This window comes from Staurois parvus, unplaced genomic scaffold, assembly GCF_062004578.1.
Source record: "Staurois parvus isolate SC_StPar_1 unplaced genomic scaffold, SC_StPar_1.0 ptg000155l, whole genome shotgun sequence".
In the NCBI taxonomy this organism is placed as follows: domain Eukaryota; kingdom Metazoa; phylum Chordata; class Amphibia; order Anura; family Ranidae; genus Staurois; species Staurois parvus.
The window spans coordinates 29,875,528-29,892,322 of record NW_028317951.1 but is presented as its reverse complement, the minus strand read 5'-3'; the positions used below and the strand labels follow the sequence as shown (position 1 = coordinate 29,892,322).

Sequence of the window (16,795 nt, the reverse complement as noted above, 5' to 3'; positions counted from 1 at the left end):
ACTATCAGAGAAGATTCTTTTAGGGCAAAAAAAGATATAGATATTGAATATATTACAGTGTAAGGCATATGCTAATACTAACCTTGTAAAATGTTCATCTGGCAAAAAAAAGAAAAACTTTAGCAATTCTGCTTAACGAACTTGTTTGAAATGAAACTAGCTTTTTTCCCACATATTTTTAAAGTAATTCCATACATGTATAGCAAAAAATTACCATTGACTTTCTGAATTACAGTATAATGTGTATTTCTTTCTGTATCCAGCACTTATGCAACTCACAGCTTTGCCAGCTATTATTCACTTAGCATATCGTTAATGCACAATAAGCAAATGCTATGAATAAAGCAATTGTATTAAACTTTTATGATAGCTACTCCGATGCAGTTTAACTGGTCTAGTGAAAACATTTTCAAACCAAGTATATTGTTTTCATATAACCTTGAGTGCATTTTGTAGAAAAACACAGAATACTGTAGTTCCTTAGATAAAAAGGTGTAATTAAAGGAATTTGCACAGTTTTGCACAGTAAAAGGTCTGTCATTAGAAATAAGGCATTTTACAGCATACTTTGAATATGTACAGGCAACATGTGATGTTTATAGTGTTATGCCCTCCCATCTGGGACCACCTTACTTAACTGCGATTGCACGTGCGCCCATGCTGACCTCCGCTGTCACATGTGGATAGAGTGGAGAGGTATTAGAACCTCTCTGTTTGTCCTGCTTACCATTATCATTGAAAGTAAAAGAAAACCCCATATTTTGGGGTAAAAGTAATGGAGGGGAAATCTTCCAATGGGGACATTAGTTCTGATGACCTGGAGGATTCCCTTAAGATGCAGGGATTTCCTTTCACTTCCTGTTTGGCTATGGGTCAGGAAGTGAAGGGAAATCTCCACAATGAGACACAGATGGTGAAAAAAAATCTGGCAGAGGTTTTAACCCTCCCTTGCTCTATCCAAAATGAAAAAAAGTTTTGCCTATAGTTCTACTTTAAGATAAAAGGAATTTTGACTTGCATTAAAATTTCCTGTGAATGAATAAGACTATAAGTACTATCATAATGACTTGCAGTTCTCAATGAACTACGTAGGCACTGGTGAGTGCTCTCATAGTTCCTTGATCTTCCTGCTTTCAAATTACTGCCTGCCCATACAAGAGAGACTATAGCAACCTGATTTTGCACCTGTGACCTGCTGATCAGCAGGCTCCTTAGAAAAAAAAAATTTGCACTTTTTTTTTCTTTTTCTTTTTTCTTTTTTTTTTACTTATCCTTTAAATTTATAGGTAAGTCAAAATTCTTTTTTAATTTTGTGGCTAGTGGGCAAAGTTTAGAACATCGCTCAGGTTTTTTGATTCCTTTGTTCCATCTATGAAGTTTGTACCGTCACTCCTGTCCTGGTGACATTACCGTAAGTGATTTGCACTTCCCATTACTATAAATATGCTTTGCAATTTCTCAATGAAATAGGTTTCCTTTAGTATAGAACCAGAAGCAGCGCTGTGGTTTCACGATTTGTCATTTGTGGTTTCTAAGCAGTGCTGTAGATTGTGTGTCTTGAGTGTTTTTGTTGTCATATATGTTAATCTTACCTTTCCTTTTGTTAATGAGCTTTTTTTCTTTTTTCTTTTTTTTTATTATTATTCCTTAGAGCACTGTTTGATTATGACAAGACTAAAGACAGTGGCCTTCCCAGCCAAGGACTTAATTTCAAGTTTGGTGACATTTTGCATGTGGTCAATGCTTCCGATGATGAATGGTGGCAGGCACGCCAAGTCACTGCAGATGGGGAGAGTGAGGAGATTGGCGTCATTCCTAGCAAGCGCAGGTACAGCACTTCATAGTATGAAGTACTTTTTTTTTTTTTTCGTATGTTCTCCTGTAATTCTTCTTTAGGAGTTTAAGTAATAAATTTGTGAATATAGAAGCTTGAAGTAAAGCTGTTTTGAATCAAGTTCCATACATCAGAAAATATAGATTGTTTTTTCCATTATTTTCCTGTATTAAGAGCTGATTCACACATGTGCGGTGCGGATAGAAGCTCAAGTTTCACAGCTAATTGATACAGTAGTTGCTCATTGGTTCTTGTCAGGTTTACATCAGGACAGGATTAGCCCTCAGGATTATCCTGTTCACACGTGCGTTTTATAAACGGTCCCCATAGAAGTCAATAGCCTCTAATCCACGCCTGTACTGGACCACACTGCTCAGAAATCGTACATGACTTTTAATTTTTTCATTAAACCGCACTGAATCCACACCGCCAGTGCACCGGACATATGTGAACAGCCACCATAGGAAGCAATGTTTTTTCACATCATGCGGATTGGATGAGGCTGAGGCAGTAGAGGGAGCTACTGTCAACCACAGCCAGTGAGCCAATCAGGAGAGAGAGAGGGCGGAGCCGAGCTGTGTGTGTGAATGGACATGCAGAGCCGTGGCTTGGGAGTGCACCTGCTCAGGTACCCCCATGGCGAGCTGCTTGCTCTGGGGGCACCCAACAAGAGGGAGGCGCCAGGAGTGCCGCCGGGGGGACCAGAGAAGAGGAAGATCCACTCCACTGATCCAAAACCACTGCACGGAGCAGGTAAATATAACAGGTTGTTTTTTTGTTTTGTTTTTTAAAAATACTTTATAACTTTAAGGACTAAAAACACAGCAGGACTGTTGCCAAGTCTTGAAATTTCAGTCCACAAAAAGGCATGTGGTGTCAAAGGAGCCAAGCACATTTCTGGCAGATCAACAGTTTTTATTTTCTCTACACTTACTGGGCCTTTAACCACTTGCCAACCACGCTATAGCCGAATAACGGCTACAGCGCGGTTGGCCAGTTCTGGGAGGGCGTCCTATGACATCCTCCCAGAACACGCCCCCCCCAGCAGAGTGCACCTGGCGATCTCTGTGATCACTGTGCCCTACAGACACAGCTCATCACGTGATGTGGTAAACAGCCAATCACAGTGGCCTTTTGCCACGAGATCAGCTGTGTCCGATGACACAGCAGATCACCGGGTAAATACAGTTGCTGGGTATTGGCTGCTCTTTCCTCACACTGTCACAGCGTTGTCAGAGAACAGATCGGCACTGATGATCAGTGCCGCCCATCGGTGCCTATCATTGTTGCATATCTGTAAATGCATTCAAAATTCATTTTCTTTAAAGTGGTTGTAAAGGCTGATGTTTTTTTACTTTAAGGCATAGAATGCATGAAGGTGTTCAGCTTCTCCCTCAACCCCTGCCTTATACCACCAACTCTTCTGGATCTCTCCCCCCTCGTTGGCTGAGTTACAGCATCAGGAGCCATTGGCGGAGCCCAGGTTACATGGTGGGGGGCCCATTACTGGGGTTATGAAAGCAATCCAGAGGCACTGGACTGCTTTAATTTGACAGCCAGAAGTTGGCTAGTCAGATTTACACACAATCCCGGTGGCTACATCCACTTGGAGTGTGTGTAAAAAAAAAAAAAAAAACCCACAAAAAAACCCGTTATCAGGTCTGTACCCTGGATGGTGCCTAAACCCTGACTCAGTCATTCTGGAGAGAAAGGCAGAGGAAGGTATTGTCAGGGGAGTGTACTGTCTTTTTATTACCTTCTAGAAAGGCCTTGGTGACCATCTTTGAAGCAAAGCTATGTTCAAATAATTACATAAAGTTATATTTAGATTCTTGCTGGAGTAGATAATAAGAAATTCAGAACACTATTTTTTTTCTTCCTCTTAGGGTTGAGAAAAAGGAACGGGCCAGATTGAAGACTGTGAAGTTTAATTCAAAAGCACGGGGTGATAAAGGAGTGAGTACTTAAATATTTTATGCACTTTTTTCATTTATAATCACTCATCTGTCTGTCAGGCAAACTACATGTATGTATTCTGTGTGCCTCATTTTAGCATGTATGTTTACCTGTTAAGCATTTTCATAGATTCAAGATTTTTTTCTTCTCATATGTAAAGCTTTTTAGATGGTGATTTTCCTTTAGATTTTACTCAGTAAAATGTGCATGTAAAACAGGCCCAACTACTGCAATTAGAGTAGTTTATAAAGTTGTCTGAGATATTGCTTGCTTCACTTCTGTGTTAGTGTTCAAACAAGTTAGGTGATTGGCATTTTCAGAAATTCCTCAATAGGAATATGTGCATTTCCCTCATAATGACATTTTTATACCAAGCTTGTTCCTAAACTTGTATTACAGGTGCCCTACCACTGCACATAGTCTGTTTGCTACATTACATTGGTAGCTGATCACTTCATTTTGGGATTTTTGGGGCCAAATTTTGGTCATTTATAGACCTACGTAACTGCATTATTTTTTTTTTACACTTTTTTTATATATCTTTTTATATTTCGTGTAACTTTCTACTTGTTTGCAGACATTGAGAGACATATATCAAAACTGAAGCAGACAGAATCTGGAGCAGTTGTGTATGGCACCCAATCAACTTCTGTCTGAAGTTTGTTCAGTTAAGCTTTGAAAATGAAAGCTAGAGGTGGATTGGTTACATATCTGCTCCAGATTCTGGCTGCTGCAGTTTTTGATAACTTTCTCTCAATATATTTTCTCTTGCTCAGAAATAACGCTTAAATCTTCCATTGGCACCTGTCCTCTTCTTGGTGGTAAAAAAAAGTAATGACCCCAGGGAAAAGGGCATGTTGCATGCACTAATGTTCATGTCATAGGAACATGTAACCTTGAAAAATGGTTAAGTGAGTGTAGTTTGTAACCCATATAAGCCAAGTGCATTCTAATGTGAAACACCTAAACTTAGCTATTCTTCATCTAATATGTAATTTATCACTTCCCCCAGTTAAATGCAATGTTTTTTTTCACTTGTGGTTATTGAACACTTGCTATGATTTGGTTTTGTAGTAATTTTTCATTTATTAGGTGTAAATTAAAATACAAATTCTTGTACTCATGTAAAACATTCAAAAGTAACCTTAAAATTAATACTCTCAACAACTGGAATTAAAAAACCTTTTTACATTGTACAGAGCATGCTGCGTCTTTAACTGCTTCCAAAGAGGAATTAACAAAATCATACTAAACAAAGCCAAGTTCATGGTAGCATGAGTTTCTAAGGCTTACCTCTTTAATTCGTTAATATAGCGCTCTGATTAAATTTTTTTTCCTGATTTGATAGGGCTGTTAGAACTGCACCTCTCATACACCAAAGCCATAGTATTTGTCTTCACCTCTCCCCTGGCCCAATCACAGAATGCTCTGTATTCTGTGAATGGTTCACACAATACTTATTTATTTCAGGTACTTGTATAGCGCCGCCAATTCATGCAGCGCTTTACATATATATATATTGTACATTCACATCAGTCCCTAACCCTCACAGGGTGTACAATCTAAGGTCCCTAACTTACATTCATACATACACATACCAGGGCCAATTTAGACAGGATCCAATTAACCTAACAGCATGTCTTTGGAGCGTGGGAGGAAACCGGAGTACCCAGAGGAAACCCACCCAGGGAGAACATGCAAACTCCAGGCGGGTGGTACCGTGGTTGGGATTCGAACCAACAACCCTAGTGCTGCCAGGCGGAAGTCCTAACCATTTAGCCACTGTGCTGCCCAGTGATCTTTGAATGGGCAAGGGGAAAGAGGTGCAGACAAACACTGGCTTCAGTGTATGAGAATTTAAGCTCTCATAGCTGCAGTGGATCAGAAGTATAACCACAACTGTACTACCTGGCCTGAATAAAATTGTAAATAATAACAAAATGACAGTGATACTTAAAGTGGCATACAGCTCACAAAAAAAAATACATTACAGATTTAAAAAAAAAAAATGACTGAAGTTCTGCTTTAAGGTAGTCCATAAAGGGTGTCGCTTAAACTGCGATGATTGATTGTTAGGACAGTACAACAATAGTAAAACTGCATAGCTAGTAAAAACCCAGCTTCGTCTGATGATTGAGAATATGGAGGAATTAAACCACATCTAGCACTCTTTCCTCTAGAACATTCCAGTTTTTCTTTACACTATGAACTAGAGCTTTAAAATATATATGTATAAGGTACTTAAATCTAGCTTTTGCTATTGAGCTGTATACTGAAAATCTTAAAATACCTCACTAAAGCTTTTGTAACACCTTTGCAGCAAACATATTGGCCATATTTAATTGTTATGGTTTCATAAACAGTAATGTCTCTGTATTCTTATTTTCATTGAAACTTTAAAGCTTTCAGTAAATGATATTCTAATGTGCTTTCTTAAAATGTTACTTGACAGCATGCTATTTGTGACTGCAGACTATTTAACTAAATTAACTGAGTGATGTCCTTGTTCTTTGAATGTATAACAGTTTGTACACACACTGTGTACTAACACTGCTCCCCAAAATGCATGAAATGAGTTGAAACAAATACGCTTGCCATTGATAAAGAACTGCATTTTCTGTGATATTGTTCCCTCTTTTCCTTTGCTTTTGTTGTTTGTCCCTCAGCATTTAATCATATTTACCTAGAAGTGGGTTGATGAAATAAGATGGTGTTATAACGCCTGCTGTTGTAGAGAATGTTGATAGCAGTCCTAAAACGCCATCAATAATTGCTGAAATTTAGTACATTCTACCTTGCAAATTCAAATATTTACCATTGTTATAAATGACTATTGTGATCACAGGGATGTTAAGTACATCCAGTGTGCATTGAAAGCATCAAGCCACAGCATTGATAAATGCGGTAAAACTATTGATTTAGCAGGCATTTCTATGCTTTTTATTGCTTACATCTAAGGAAATGACAATGGAATCTGCCTCAGATGTAAACTATGATTCTTATCCTAAAGGTACAATAGCAACGCAACCTTTGCATTGCTGGTGGTGTTGTCATTTCTCCTCTTCTGAGGCAATATAATTTCAGTTATGAGGCTTATTTAATAACTTAATGGTAAAAGTGCATCTGTGTGGTGTTTTTGTTTTTTGTTTTTGTTTTTTTCTTTCAATCAGCCTGATGCTCCTTCAGTCTTTGAATTCTGATATAACTACTAAATATGAAGTGTATGAACCTTTCCCTTTTTCCAACTTTGGGAACTGTGCTAGTAGCCATCTATACTTAGTAAATTGGCAAAACGTTTTTAAGGAAAACTATACATTTTTTTTATCCGTTTTTTATTTCTTATATAAATTTTTACTCTGAGTTTTTTTTTTTCAGTGCTTTTGGGTTTTCTAAAGAGGGCTCAGGGTAATATCTGTAGAACAGCCTTTATTTTTCCTTTTGAAGAGCTAAAGAAAATGAGACCTCAAAACGAATGCATGGCAATATGGCAAAAAATGTGTAAACTCTTTGAGTGAATAGCCAAGGTCATCCTAGTTGTCATGTCTAGTGCATTTTTTTTTTTTTTGTGTCTGTTCTGAAACTGCCTTCTCTGTGGAATCTTCATACAGCACTACTAGAAATATGTATTCTTGAGCCTTGCAATTCTAAAACATGGGAGTTGATTTACTGAAACTGGAGAGTGCAAAGTCTGGTGCAGCTCTGCAAAACCCAATCGGCTTCCTGGTTTTTGAATTTAGAAGCGGGTTGGCTACTATGCACAGTTGCACATGCCAGGTTTTTTTATATCAACCCCATAGTCATATGCACCAAGTTAGCATATTGAGCCTGTCAAGTGTTATAGTTAATTTCTAATGTCATACTAACTGCATGAGGAGCATCTTTAGGTGCTGGTGTTCATGTATATTGCTCCATAAGAAAGAGCCCTGCAGGAAAACTTGCTAATCTGTTGAGAGTGCAAATTGCTGGATGATCATGTATATATTTGCACAGACACTGATTTAGTTTGTGCATCCAGTGCATATTCATAAGTAGCCCGTATCTATAGGAAGGATGGAGGTAACGGATTGATAAACAATTTGTTTTAAACTTAAAGCAGAACTCCGGGCAGAAATATTACATCGTTGTAAAGATGCGTGCATACCCTTAAGGTAATTGTTCTTCTTTCCTTTGATAGCTATCTGGGGGTTAATAAAGCCATCCTTTCTTTAGTATGAAAAAGTGCTCTGTTCTTTTTACTGCCGTTACACTCTCTATCCCCCCGGCCACCAGTTTTACAACCTCCCTACTGTAGTACTGTAGACAACAAGTGGTGACGTAATTACGCACGACTCATTGTAGTGGGTAAACCCAGGTGGTTCAGACTCCCAGTCTTATCCGCCCACTTTATCTGCCCTCAGTTCTGCCTTTCCTTACACCCACACATGTGCCCATCCTGTCTTACTTTTCCCTCAGCGTTATGGGAAATTCTGTCCTCATGCGAAGGTGATATGTGGCTGCATCTATAATCCTCCTCCTGGTGCCTGGAAGCAGAGAAGTCTTCAATTGAACGCTATGACTTTGCAGTGCTGAACTCAGAAATTTCAAAAAGTAATCCTTTTTCTTTTAAAATTTGGCAGTGGTTTATTTGGACCAGCAGAAAGTCTTGAAAATGAAATTTAGCAGGTTCCTGGAGTTCAGCTTTAAGTAAGCCCAATAGAATAATTTAACCTAAACATGGTTCCTCTTTAATAATCTTGTTTTTTACTTTGAACAAATATGAATTGCAATGCAAAACATAGTTTTCAATTATGACAGTTGTGCATACCTTGTGAAGGTACGAGCTGCCCAGAGTCGGTGCAATTCCTTTCCAATTAGTGTACATCCAAAATGATAAGCAGCACACTTAAAGGGTAAATACACCTTTGGCTGAGGTCACTATAATGGTTCATTGCTGCATTTACATTTAGCAATGGCCTTCAGTGTGCCAGCATTCTGAGATCATATTGAATGTGATAGTGCCATAAAAATTTGTTTTGTAAAAGCAGATTTTTTTTTTACTCTGCATATGTTTTCAATCCAAATCCACTTGAAATCAAACTATAAATTTGGTTGCTTTGAGCTACAGAACATTTTGCTGTTAATGCATTAAATAAGCCTCTGTCGTCTTATAAGAATTTCTGATTTACACACATTTATTGAGCTAATACATTAGAAATAGATTATGCGTTGAATAAATATTAACCTTGGTGTCCAGAATAGCAGCCAGGTAGCATTTAAAGTACATACACATTTGCTTGTGCTTGTTGCCCTCCTCTTTCCTTATTTTCCTATTTTGTTTAAACCATTTACTTTACTTCTGTTCTTGATATGCCATCTATGGTGGAAATTAATATTACTAACCCATTTTGGAAATGGCCAATTTATATTCATTTTGGCTTCTTGTGTTCTGTTTTTTTTTTTCTGTTGATGGTTGGGCCATATGTCATGACATGTAGCTTAAATTGGAGTCTTTCCAGTGAAACGATCTGTAATGCTTGTTGGTTGCTTTGTCACTCTAAGGCTGACTTACAGTAAAGTATGCTGCAACTTATAACCCAAACAAACAGTATGCGAACATTAATGTACTGCAATTGTGTGCTTTTATATTATAACAATAAATCTGGACAAATGTAGAAGGCTATACTAAAGAAAATGGAATTATTGGGAAAATGATAAAGCTATAAAGCATATTTCCTAAATACAACAGATGCAGGTACTCATTAGAGGTATGTGCTAATACAAACTTGCCAATAGACTGGCTTTGACACTATAAATAGCTTAGCAAGTATTGTGCAGGGGGAACATACAGTGTGTGTGTGTGTGTGTGTGTGTGTGTGTGTGTGTGTGTATATGTATGTATATATGAGTGTGTATGTGTGTGTATGTATGTATGTGTGTGTATATATGTATGTATGTGTATATATATATATATATATATATATATATATATATATATGTGTGTGTGTGTGTGTGTGTATATATATGTATATATATCCACAAGAAGCTTCCACACTAAACCCTTAATAATTAAGGTAAATGGAACAAAAATAGCTATATTTAGGCTTAAGTCCAGGCAAACTGCTAAAAACACAGTTGCAATACAAATAAACTGTCTTGCCTATGTACACCCTATGAGCAGGGTGCTACTGCATGCAAAAAATACTGTATACAGTAGCTAGTCCATAATGGTAGTATTTTATATCTGGATGGAGTTCACCTTAAAGTGAAAGATCTATCATTTCAAATGTTTACACTGTTCTGCGCCTCATGGGGCAAAGTACATGAAACACTTTGTCCTATGTTGCTAGGTGCTTCATAAGTCTAGTTATAAGGTTTGACCTGCCCCCCTATACTTCCCCAAAGGCATATCTCACAACACCTACGAAGGAGACAGACCCATAAGGACTGCTTGTCTCGGTTTTGAGGAATGCTGAGACTGTAGGCTAGAATGTCCCCCCTCCCTCTGCATTATTCTGATCTCAAGAAAGTGCTCTGAGCTGAGACAAGCTGCTCATACAAATCTGTCTCCTTCGCAGCAGTTGTTGGATTTTCTTTAATGGGAGTTGCGGGGGGGAGGGGTGCATGTTGGACCTTATAACTATACTTGGAAAGTGCCTAGCATGGGACAAGGTACTAAGGGGTTAAATTACTAAAAATGGGAGAGTGCAAAATCTGATACAGTTTTGCATAGTAGCCAGTCAGCTTATAACTTCAGCTTGTTCAGTTAAGGTTTAACAAAAAAAAATCTGGATGCTGATTGGGTTCTATGCAGAGTTGCACCAGATTTTGCGCTCTCCAGTTTTTGTAATTCAACCCTCAAGTGTATTTTGCCTTGTGGGGGCCTGAACCGTTTACAAAATTATAGATCTAGTTCCTTAAGAGATTACTGTTGAAACTATACCAATAATTGATAAAGCAATTTAATTTACTCCATGTCTAAATCTAATAAAGACATAACGATTCTCATGAAACTGTAGTTATAATATTACATTTATTTTTTTTTTTAAGAGATTGGCTTTTGAAAAGAAATCTCCCTAAGAACAGCTTAATTCAGACACTCGTTTTTGCTTGCAAGAAAGGCTAGAGACCCACAGTTTAGTCAGTAACAGAACCTTTGGCATGTGGTTGCTGAAGGCTACCTGTTTACTGGTGATGAGACTAGCACAGTTCACCTATCTTGATGCATAAAGCCTATATTGTAGTAACTAGCATATGTCTGTAAACCAGGGCTCTGCAATTCCATGCCTCCGTCAGCCCACACTGCTCTGTTGTCCCATACCCCACGTCCTCAGCCGGCACCTCTCCCCCACCTCACAGAGTGGAACCCAGCATTCTGGGACCCCCAGAGTCATCCCATCCCTCCCCATGCACAGAGTCCAGGCGGAACACAGAGCTACACAGCTCCACGGAAGCCAGCCCCCTGGAGAACGAAGCTGTATTTTAGCTGTTCTTGAATGTGCATTCATAGCTCTATATAAACTGTCACTTTCACTAGCCATTCAAAAGTCTTTGGGGGCAGATTTACTGAAACTGGAGCACACAGAAAATCATGCAGTCTTCTGCATAGTAACGAATCAGCTCTAACTTCAGCTTGTCCAATTAAGATTTGAAAATAAAACCTAGAAACTGGTTGGTTACCATACACCCCTGCACCAGTTTTTAGTATCCACATTAAAGTTACTTGCATTTAATGTATAGTAACCATGGAGGTTTGATCATGTTACTAATACCATTTATAACTGTAGCACTTAGGTACCCAATATTTGTTGTCAAGCATGCCCATGTAACTGGGTAATATATTTTTTACTTTTTTTTTTTTTCCCCTTCGATAACTGGTGTACAATCAAATTGCAATAACAAATCCACTCTTACTCAGCATTACAGATTGTTTTTTTTAGCATTTGTTGCTGGAATGCCTTAAATTTTTAGCTGCATGTTTGGAGACTCTGGTCAACTTCCACATTTCTGCTAGGGCGGGGCATTTGTACACACGAACATTAGACATCCTTTGTTTTGCCCCTTCCTTTTCTTCTTCAGCAGTCATTCAATGACAAGCGTAAAAAGAACCTCTTTTCCCGAAAATTCCCATTCTACAAGAACAAGGACCAGAGTGAGATGGAAACCAGTGATGTTGACCGTAAGTATGTGGAATATAATGGCAAGCTCTAGAGAGGTCTGCTAGTTTGCAGTAGGGTGTTACAAATAAGGCATTTTCAAGAACCGTAACTGGTTTTTAATTTTATTGAACGGTGCATTTTTACATTTGTAACAGAACTTGCGGAGGATATGGAGCTAAACTAGTGGCTTTATGGCCCTTGAAGAAAGTGCTAGCTCTTTTAATCAGGCCTGTATTAAGTCATACACTATACTGACTTTTTATAGTTCACATTTGACATTCTGTCGCTATGATTTGGCTTAATTCCTTGTTTAGTAATGCCTCAGAATATTGTTGTATACCTCTGAGTTAGTTTTCAACCTCTTTCTGTGCTTGGAAATGCCTTTTCCCGTAGCGCCGTTTCTGAATATTTTACTGACAAGTGTTTTCTGTGATTATTTCTTTGTTTTTGCTTGCTCTCTGGGACTACAGGAGATCCCTGACGACATGGGATCAAAAGGCCTGAGTAAGTGACAGAAAAAAAACACCACCTGAATTACCAATTTATTTTGATATTTCTCTCTGCAGATGGGATTTCCTGCTTCTGTTATGTACAAAAAAAAAAAAAAATATTCAAAGCAATTTGCAGTTTTGAACAGAGAATAAATATGTAATGTATGAATAAAAACCGCAGCTATGTTAAAAATCTAAATATCCCTCCATGCCTTCAGAAACAACTTAAACCACTCTGTAGTTTGTGAAGTGTCTAGCCTGCGTCTGATACTGGTCAACAAGGTCAGTCAGGGACTGCAGTTATTTGCTGGTTTGTCGCCCCATCTATAAATCAGCTAAACGACAGTGCATTTCTGCATAGTAAATCTGCTGTGTCATTTTACTGTGTAAGTGTGTATGACTTATGTGCTGTTGAGGTATGCCTGTTATGGTAGAAATATGGGAGCTGTGATATGCTGTTTTATGGTAGAATTTGCAACCTCCAGAACTGTTTCATACACACTCTTTGCTGTCAGTGACTGACAAGGTAGTAAAGTAGGGTTGAGGATCCCAGCAGTTTACACATTTAAAAACAAGATAACAGCGGTGGTTCCCTTTTTTCTATTCAGACAAATTAGGCAATCAGAACTTTAGTTATTAGTGGACTATCAGGGCATTGCATGGGAAGTCTAATCTCCCAAACTGCATTTTTTTTTTTTTGCCTTTATGTAGCTCCCCTCTGTGAAAACATTTGATTTCCCCAATGTCAGTGGGGAAATTTACTGCAAGATGTAGAAGCAGCTTTGAAAGACGTAATAACATTTTGGGTTTTGTGTGGAGTGCCTGCAAGAATTAACCATTGTTTGTATGCCTAAGCTAGTGGTGCACAGCTAATATTTATGCCAAGGGCATCACAAGTTCCATGCCTAACCATGCTCTTATATTTATCCCAAGAATAATTGCTGCAAGAAAATTGCCCAAGTGTCATCAGCCTTATTCAAAATCCCTGTTACAAACTAAAATGGTTCCCCTTGCAGACAGTTATTCAACTGTTTGACAATATAAACTATGGGAGTAAGCATGTGTCTCTATATTGATGCTGCTCTGGGAGTTTGAATAGTAAATCCTTAAAATGATCTGCAATAAAAGAGCCACAAGGTCGCATTCAGGCTCATGCAATTGGAGATTAAAAACACTGTTTATACATTTTTTTTTTGTTACCAGCCTGTAAAAGCACCTCTATGCAAGTCTGTGTCCCATGCACACATAGGTGTTTACAGACATAGTTAGGTCCATATATATTTGGACACAAGCACAATTTTAGCTTATTTTTTAGGTATTGGCCAAAACATATTAAAACTACAAATTGGAGGATGGGTTTAGGAATTACAGGAGTAGCCCACACCTGGCTCTTTCATGGCCAGGTGTGGACTATTTCTTTATTTCTTCATCAGTTAAGCAGGTAAAAGGTCTGCCATTGATTCTAAGTGTGGTATTTGCATTTGGAATCTATTGCTGTGATCCTACATCATGCGTTCAAAGGAGCTGTCCATGCAAGTGAAACAGGCCATTGCAAGGCTTCAAAAATTAAACAAATCCATCAGATAGATAGCAGCAACATTAGGAGTGGCCAGGTCAACAGTTTGGTACATTCTGAGGAAAGAAGAACGCACTGGTGAGCTCGTCTACATAAAAAGGCATGAACATCCATGGAAGACAACAGTGGTGGATGATCGCAGGATCCTCTATGGTAAAGAAAAACCCATTCACAACATCCAGACAAGTGAAGGACAGTTTCCAGGAGGTGTGCGTATCATTGTCAAAGTCTACAATCAAGAGTAGACTTCAGGAGAGCAAATACAGAGTGTTCACCACAAGGTGCAAACCATTCATAAGCCTGAAGAATAGAAAAGCCAGATTAGACTTTGCCAAAAAACTCTAATAAGCCAGACCAGTTCTGGAAAAGCATTCTTTGGACGGATGAAACTAAGATTAATCTATACCAGAATGACGGGAAGAAAAAGTGTGGCAAAGGCTTGGAACAGCTCATGATCCAAAGCACACAACGTCACCTGTAAAACATGGTGGAGGCAGTGTGATGGTATGGGCATGCATGGCTTCCAGTGGCACTGGGTCATTGGTGTTTATTTTGATGATGTGAGTGAAGCAGCCGGATGAATTCTGCAGTGTTAAGATATATACTGTCAGCCCAGATTCAGCCAAATGCAGCAAAGTTGATTGGACAGCGCTTCACAGTACAGATGGAAAGTGATCCAAAACCCACTGCAAAAGCAACTCAGTAGCTTTTGAAGGAAAAAAGTGGAATATTCTGCAATGGCCAAGTCAATCACCTGATCTCAACCCAATCAAGCATGCATTTCACTTGCTGAAGGCAGAAAGACCCACAAAGAACAACTGAAGACAGCTGTAGTTAGAGCCTGGCAAAGCAAAGAAAGGAGGAAACCCAGTCTTTGGTAATATTAGTCCATGGGTTCCAGAGTTCAGGCAGTCATTGCCAGTAAAGGGTTTGCATCAAAATATTCAAAATTTACATTTTATTTATGATTATATTCAATTGTCCAATTACTTTTGGTCCCTTGAAAAAAGGGGAGATATCTACTCTTAAGAGCTGTAATTCCTAAACCCTTCCTCCAATTTGGATGTACATACCCTCAAATTAAACCTGAGTGTGCACTTTCAGTCCATATCCATTATATAACTATGGCTTGAATATGTAAATACCTGAGAAAAACTAAAATTGTGCCTGTGTCCAAATATATATGGACCTAACTGTATTAGAAGAGGAGTGTTTACAGGCTGAAAAAAAAAACACAACAACAAAGGCGCATTCTTAAAAGGAATGTTTCAGCAGGGGAAAAAAATGCATCTAAACAAGCTTGAACAGTATGCTTGTAAACCATTTAAATATAAATGCATTCCAATGGCCATAATAGCCAGTAGAATGCATGTGCACCCAAACGCTATAAGCACATAAACGCATGTTCATTATGCGGCTTTTAGTATTTTTTTTTTTTTCCTGTCAGCAGTTCTGGCGTTCAAAGGGGTTTTTATAGATGCCTCATGTGCATGAGGTCTCAAACTCTGTGCCTGACCATCTGGCAGGAGCTAAAAGGAAGAAGAGTCGTGTTTTATTTCCTCTGTCTAGCACAAGTTATAATTCAGAAAATGATCACAACTGCACTGTGATGGTGACTTGGTGACTATAATTACATCTTATATGACACCTGATAGTTTTCAGGTATCTGTAGTACATCTGCAGCTTTGAACTGGTTACTCCAGTGATGTGCTCTTGGCCTCCCATTTACCATATCACAGGTAGTAGTCCTACTTTTAATGGATGAAAGATGTTATTTCCCAGTGAAACTATGCAACATTAACTAGCCTCCCTATGGGTTGTGAACTGTATTTACAAGGAAAAAATGATAACCATTACTGGTGCCCTGAATTGTTATGGATTCACTGTACTTAAAGGCATATGCATATATTGTGCTATGCAATCATTTATTTTATTGCATCATATGACCTTTGTATTAACTCCTGAGTCCATAATTTATCAGTTACTGTGTTAATCTCATCCATTTTCTTCATTTAAAAAAATGTAACTTTATTTTGTGTGTTGCATTAATATTTTACCTTTCCTTTGGTCTCCACCTAATGTTTGTGTCCTTCATTTTTCCTCATTATGTTGCATTTCAGAACATGTAACCTCTAATGCCAGCGATAGCGAAAGTAGTTACCGTAAGTGTCTTATGCTTCTTGCTTTCTTGCCAAGGCCTGATTCTGTCTCATCACACTGTTCTATTCCATCATTTTCCCAGTCCTGTCAGATCATAACAAACACTGGGATTAACATAACAAAGTTTGTATTCCAGTAGTTATATTGACTTGAATGCTTGATATTTCTCTGTAGTAAAACAATTATAAATATGAAAAGATAAAGCTACTATTCCTAATACTGCTGCTTGTAATTGTGGAATGAAAAACAAAATAACTTTAGATAATGGAATCATCTTTGTTAATTTCTTTTTTTTTTTTTATTGCTAACTTGAAAGTAATCTTGATTACGGATGAGTATGGATGTTCACAAGGTCTATTCTACTAATATTTTTCTTTTTGTTATACTTTGAAACCTCGAAGTGCTGTTTTTGTTAAATCTGCACAAACAGAAATTTTGTATGCTATGCTTTGGAAGTTTAATTTCAGCAGGTTATTTTAGGAAGCGTTTTTCTAATTTGGCTTACATTTGACAGCTTATGTTGAGGTTTGGAAAGTATAAATCTGCCTGAATGTTTATTTGCATGAGTAATTTGGCTTGCATCATATCAAACTGCATGCTTTTTGTATCATCTATTTGCTGTGTTTTATTTTTTAGGGGGGGG

The 16,795-nt window shown here is 38.1% G+C and overlaps 1 protein-coding gene across 24 annotated transcripts in view; it reads left to right on the top strand.

The window, feature by feature from the left end:
- DLG1 (discs large MAGUK scaffold protein 1) overlaps positions 1–16,795 on the top strand; it is a 321,932-nt gene that overhangs the window by 273,632 nt on the left and 31,505 nt on the right. For 6 of the 24 annotated variants that reach the window (XM_089675617.1, XM_089675609.1, XM_089675627.1 and 3 more), the window contains 5 exons: positions 1,652–1,828; positions 3,721–3,790; positions 11,846–11,945; positions 16,113–16,154; positions 16,469–16,504. In XM_089675617.1, coding sequence (XP_089531743.1) covers positions 1,652–1,828; positions 3,721–3,790; positions 11,846–11,945; positions 16,113–16,154; positions 16,469–16,504 — 425 coding nt within the window. Of the gene's footprint in view, positions 1–1,651; positions 1,829–3,720; positions 3,791–11,845; positions 11,946–12,395; positions 12,430–16,112; positions 16,155–16,468; positions 16,505–16,795 lie in introns of all 24 variants that reach the window. The other 18 variants (XM_089675624.1, XM_089675613.1, XM_089675629.1 and 15 more) reach the window with 9 other exon arrangements.